A 6,029-nucleotide genomic window follows, 5' to 3' on the forward strand; every position below is an offset into this window, starting at 1 on the left:
ATCAAGTTTTGAATTAATTTTAACACGTAGATTTTTATTTTAAGCTCATTTAATTTTGTATACCTTAAGAAATGTTTTTTATTTTATATTTCAATTATAATTTAATAATTTCCCGATATTGTATTAAACTATTGTAAATGTACTGTATACAATATGAGGTTGAGTAGTAGAGCGGGCTTGATAGCCCCAACTCCGCCTCTTTAATAAAGGCATTTTTCATTTCATTTCATTCATTAATTGATGAGAACTTTCAGCCGAAGATAGCTTTTCTTACTGAATTATATACTAAGTAATTGCAAGAAAAGAACACAAATATCTTAATCCTGTGAGACGCAATGGAGGGTTAAAAAAAGAAACTTGATTTGCGGAAGGCTATCCTAAAGGTTAATACACTAGATTTTCCACCTTGAGACAGATTTTTTGAAGAAATATCTTCCCAAACTGAATGTATTTTGATGAATCTCTCCCTATTAACTCTACTGTGTGAGTATCAAATCCGTTTAACAAAGAAATACATCTAAACGTTGAAGAGAGTGAACAACTGGTTCAATTCCAAACAGATATTTTGTTAAAGACTGAATTATTTGCTAGACTTTTAGTGTAACGTCGAAAAAAGTGAACCGAAAATAGATGGAAAAGTATTGCTTGTATTAATCCCGTTGAAATCCGGATTTGTATTACTCCAAGTCTAACAGCAATATAATAATAGTGTTCTCCTTTAAAAATGTGAATAGTATAGTTTTACATACTTGATTAAAAACAGTGTCTTTACATCATAATATTTTTTATGATGGATAATTTACAATAAGCACATAGGTAAACACTTCACTGATGTGAATTATAGAGTTAAACTACTTTATTGTTATTCTTCGTTGACTCTATTTAAATGAGCTGAGATGATGGGGCACCGCAGAAAGTAATACACATCTAAAGGGAGCCTTGAGTCCAAAAAGTTTAGGAAACACTGCTTTATGCCAATGCTGTTTTTATTTGGGAACAGAAAAAAATTGCCAACAGTTTATACATGCAGTGTTGTTCAACATACAGTGTTGAAATCGTAGGGTGTGCGTGATGCAGATAAAGGGCTATATTAAACACCTCTTATAAATTAAGTTACTTAAAAGACTGAGTCTACATTTACATTTCTATAAAAATTAAGTTTTACACACAAAAAATTAAGATATTTATTACATTCTTTTTCTGTTAAATTACCAGTTATAGTAAAACAAGTTGAATTAAAAATTGTATTAGGTTGTTTTAATTATTTGTATATGGCGATTTTATTAATTTTTATATGATTGTTGCTAACAACTTTGGCTATTTAATCTTTGCTGTATCTCTTATAGTTTCCAAGATCTATTCAGTCTACATACAGTTTGGAAAACTGAAGACTATATTCAGCAATACAGTTCCTTTTTTTAATTAATTTTTAGCCTTCATTATGGCATTGTATGCTTGCTTTTTCAAATTGCAAATATGGAACTAATTACATTTTTCATAATGCGAGTTCAATTTTCTTTATGCTTTATGAAGTATTATAAATATTTTGTTTGTTTATTTTAATATATTTATTGCATTTTAGTACCAAATATTTATTTTGAGGTTTATACACTAATAATAGATCAATGCAGCATGCTTTCTCATTTGATTAGCATTTGTTTCAATTTTCTTGTGGAATATTGCTAATAAAAGCCAAGACAATTACACATTTCCAGATGTTTTGCTATATTTTGAAATAAATAAAATTACAGCACATAAAACATGAGAATAAATACAATTTAATATGTGTTTTAAGAAGGAAGGAAGGAACAAAATCTTATAGTAGTAAATATTTAATGGGTACAATAAACTTGAAATACAGTATTATTTCCTTTGATTAAGAAATAAAAATACATTTATTTCTAAAACTATGCACTTTATAGAACTTAATTGTAACCACAGAACATAAGAACATTGCTTTTCTGGTTTAATTGTGGTCCAATATTGCTTCAAATGAAAATGGCATAAAACTGTAGCCGGTTCCTGTATAAAACTTACTTTGAAACTCAACCCAATGCAAACGCAATGTATGGAGGAAGGCAGATAGCCCTTCCATCAGTACAAGTATTCCAACAGTAAGGATTGCCCAGAAGGCAAATACAATCCACAAGATAAAACCACCAATAAATCCATCAGATTCTAGTCCACGACGTAATACCATATTCCATAGCACTTCTGCAAGCTGACCGTGTGCGAGAGACAGAGCCCACAAGCGTAAATATGAGGCAGTATGGCTGATTGATCCAAGCACATACTCTATAGTGTGAATACCTTGATGTATCCACATTTCTGTTGTGTCTGCATCTTCCTCAGCATGCATATTTGACTTTCCTTTTTGCGATTGTATACCTGTTTCTGTTTCCCCATTGTTGTGTTGGTTACTTAACATTTTTTTCTTTTCCTTCATCAATAAATAAGGCTTGGTCAGCAGCATCCAAGGAATGCAAATTCCAGCCATAAACACAAGTAAATATTGTAAGTACTGTTGCCCTCGATACATCCATGGGCTGCAGGGCTCATTGACTGGAGTGTTCTTGAACATAACCATATTTATAAATGTAATAAGTATGGAGGGAGCACAGAAGGGTCCAGTTTCCACAGGATTAGTTGGCCCATAAAGTACCCACTTAATGAAAATGAGTACAACCAAGTAAAAGAAAAGAGCCATCAAAAATATAACTTGAGGTAAAAACATTGTGAATATACTTGATGTTTTCTTATAGTAAGTATAATTCCAAATGCTAAGAACAACCCCAAATAACATGTGAATTACACCAAAAATAATTGAAATTTTCATTTTGTATGCATTCAGGAAACGAATTTTATTTTCTGCTAATTGCCATACTGGATCCATGCCAACAGAGTAAGGTGAATCTCGGCAAGCATCTTTAGGGTCCAATTCCAAATGTGTATTATTCATAATATAATCAACATCATTAACCACCATCCAACTGGAACCAAATATATTAACAGACTTGCTAAAGATATCATTGTAAATAAATCCAGTGTATATAGAGAACAGTCCCATTAACAAAATTATGTAACGTCCACCAAAAAAAATGTTCCAGATTTCATTATTAGACTTTTTTGCAGAGTAATATCTTTCATTAATGACCATCCAAGTAGCAAACAGAAACATGATAGTTCCATGCCCAAAGTCTCCAAACATAATAGCAAATAGAAAAGGAAAAGTAATTATGGTAAACGGAGCAGGATTTACTTCCCGATAATTTGCAACTCCATAAGCATCTATTAAAGCTTGAAAAGCAGCAGTGAATTTATTTGTCCGATTGTATGTTGGTGGTTCCTCAAATGTGTCCATTCGGTTAAGAATCGGAGGGATTGAACTGCCACTTTGTTCTGATCCTCTGCGCAAAGCTTGTTGTATGGTATTCTCATCTGATAATGGTTCCCAAAACTCAGCTATCAGGCACTTTTGGGTTACATCTAAAATTAAATGAATTAAGGGTATGATATATAGCTTTGATCTTACCAACTTTAATAAACCAATTCCTAATGTGTTTAGCTGCTGCCGTTAACACTCTAAGACGATGGTCCTGTGTTTGTCCTAATACGATTTTCAGGTCTTCTATTCTTGTCATGACACCTATAGCCATATCTCTTCGGTCTGCTGGGGTATCAGGACAAGGGTATACAGTAGCTCGAAACCCCTCACAAATCTTTTTGACACGTATTTTCAGCTGCTCTCCTTGGAAGAAAATTATAAATACCACTTTAGGAATTAGGTTGCCGGTTGTGGGATCTTCAAGAAAGCATTCAATTTCCGTCATTCGCAGATACACATTACCCCGACAAGCACGCCATAACATACGCTCAAAAGCAGGAACCCGTTCACGATGTACTACACCTGTTACGAAGCCAAGTTTATGGTGCTGACCTCCAGGCCTCATTCCCTCTTCCCCCATAAGTAACTGCTGGTCATCACCCGTTCCTGGATCTGGAAATAGTGGTACATATGTTTGTGGCTTTATGCCTAGTCCTGCTTCCTCAAAAAATATTTGTGTCTTCCGAAGAATATATTTAAGTTCTGTAAGCTCCAAAAAGTTTCGTTTCAATGTTTCTGCATTTTGGTTTACTTCTCGCAACTCATTTTCTAATTTTTCAAACATTGCCTCTAAATTGATCATTTCTTTGGGCTGTGGAGCTTTTGGATTTTCTTTAGTATCCAAAATTAATATATTATTCTTCTTAATTTCTTTCTCCATGTACCTTAACTTTCTCTCCATCTCATCACAACGACGGACTTCATTAACAAATTTCCTCTGAAAAGCATTCATTTCCGGATTCAAATCACGAAACTGAACTAAACCAAGTTCACCCAATTCTGAAACGCATGCATATGCTGATTCACTTTGGATAAATAACTGGCAGAGAGCCATTTCTTCACTTCTAAACAAAGAACCCATATTTAGAGATAAAATAAAACTGTAAGTTTAGTTAAATAATCCTTCCAAATGTTAGTATACGCCTTATTGTGTATAAAAACATAACAGTACCTTACTCATTGTCAAAACTTCATGAATTACTTCACACAATAATAATAGTATCAATTTATAAACTATATGCTTATTAAGACATAACCATATGAAAGTTTGGTAACTGCAATGCACATAATCATAAAAAAAATACTTTTCTCGAACATATAATGGCAAACATAAAATAGCAACAAACTTGGTCTTCAAAGATCTAAATAAACGCTTTAATTTCTCACTACAAGTACAATGAGAATGGCCGTAACCGAGACCACGCCTACTACATTCCGTCTTGAAAGTTGACGAATGACAGTAACGACAACATAAAGTATGAAGGGACCAATTAGAAAGCACCATAGAGTATGAAACAATGGGCATCACAACTTAACCGAAGACTACTATATTTAATGAAAAAAGTGCAATTGTTTTCCATAAATGTTGACTCTCCATATGCTTAAGAAAATCAGTTTTGTACAATATGACCCTTTACTATATAACATATACTAGATAGTTACACAAACTGGACGATTACTAAAACCATTATCAAGAGTATCAGGTCCGCTGCACATTGAATGCATAAGAGATAATGAATGGCCTTTGCCAGGTCACCGCACATTGGTGAAAATGCTGGCAAATGAGTAAAATATCTTCAAAGATGGTGCTTGATTTAGATTAGGTGGCCACGATTCGGAAATAAAGTTTAACAATGTAATAACGTTTCATTCTTTACAAACAAAAGAAGGACTAAATCGATTTTAGAAAATGAAATTTTTCAGAAAAATACAGTTTAGGAGAGAGGACTATTTAAAAATTATGTTTGCAGTTTGTAATGTTTTACGATTATGTATAAAGCTTCTATATGCCTGATCCTACACTATATATGTGGCTAACTTATCCTATATTTCAATTTTAGATTTCGCCTTCAAATAGTCGTTATGTTTTGTGTCATGGAGAACTTAAAAATTTTAAACCAGTTGAAGCTAAACAGAACTACAACAGTTAATAAAAAACGAACAAGACTTACAGTGGATCAAAATAAATTGTAACACAACTGCAAACTAACAGAGGGCAATCATAGATACTGAGAAATACCTAGCGGAGATTCCATTCAATGTGCGGTACTCCGTTTAAGAATGTTTATTATAAAATCATCTCTGTCTTGGCTACATTCAATATGTTGTGGACCTTAGCGTAGATGAAGAAATACTTATAGGTTTATGTTTGTATCAATGTTGTCAGTGAGGAAATGAGTACCTATGGGTTAGAAAAGTAATCAGCAGAAGAAAATGACTGCATCAATTAATACTAAGTTCACTGACCACCGTATGCATATGTAGGATAACCTAAAGGGGGGAGGGTTACCACTACAAATTTTCCGTATCTCCCAGTCAAGTTGAGATACGGGAGCACCCTCCCCCACCATGACAGATGCTTGGGAAAATCGCTAGTGTGTGTGTGTGTGTGTGTGTGTGTGTGTGTGTGTGTGTGTGTGTGTGT

General features: G+C 33.5%; 1 protein-coding gene across 1 annotated transcript; it reads right to left on the reverse strand.

Moving 5' to 3' along the window:
- Positions 1-1,816: 1,816 nt before the first annotated feature.
- LOC124357672 (V-type proton ATPase 116 kDa subunit a1-like) lies at positions 1,817-4,796 on the reverse strand. The gene is given in 2 exon segments (XM_046809654.1): positions 1,817-3,490; positions 3,492-4,796. Coding segments are annotated over 2 exon segments (2,499 nt in total). The 5' UTR covers positions 4,467-4,796; the 3' UTR covers positions 1,817-1,966.
- Between the last annotated feature and the right edge of the window lie 1,233 nt (positions 4,797-6,029).

This window comes from Homalodisca vitripennis, chromosome 3 (assembly GCF_021130785.1).
Source record: "Homalodisca vitripennis isolate AUS2020 chromosome 3, UT_GWSS_2.1, whole genome shotgun sequence".
NCBI lineage: Eukaryota > Metazoa > Arthropoda > Insecta > Hemiptera > Cicadellidae > Homalodisca > Homalodisca vitripennis.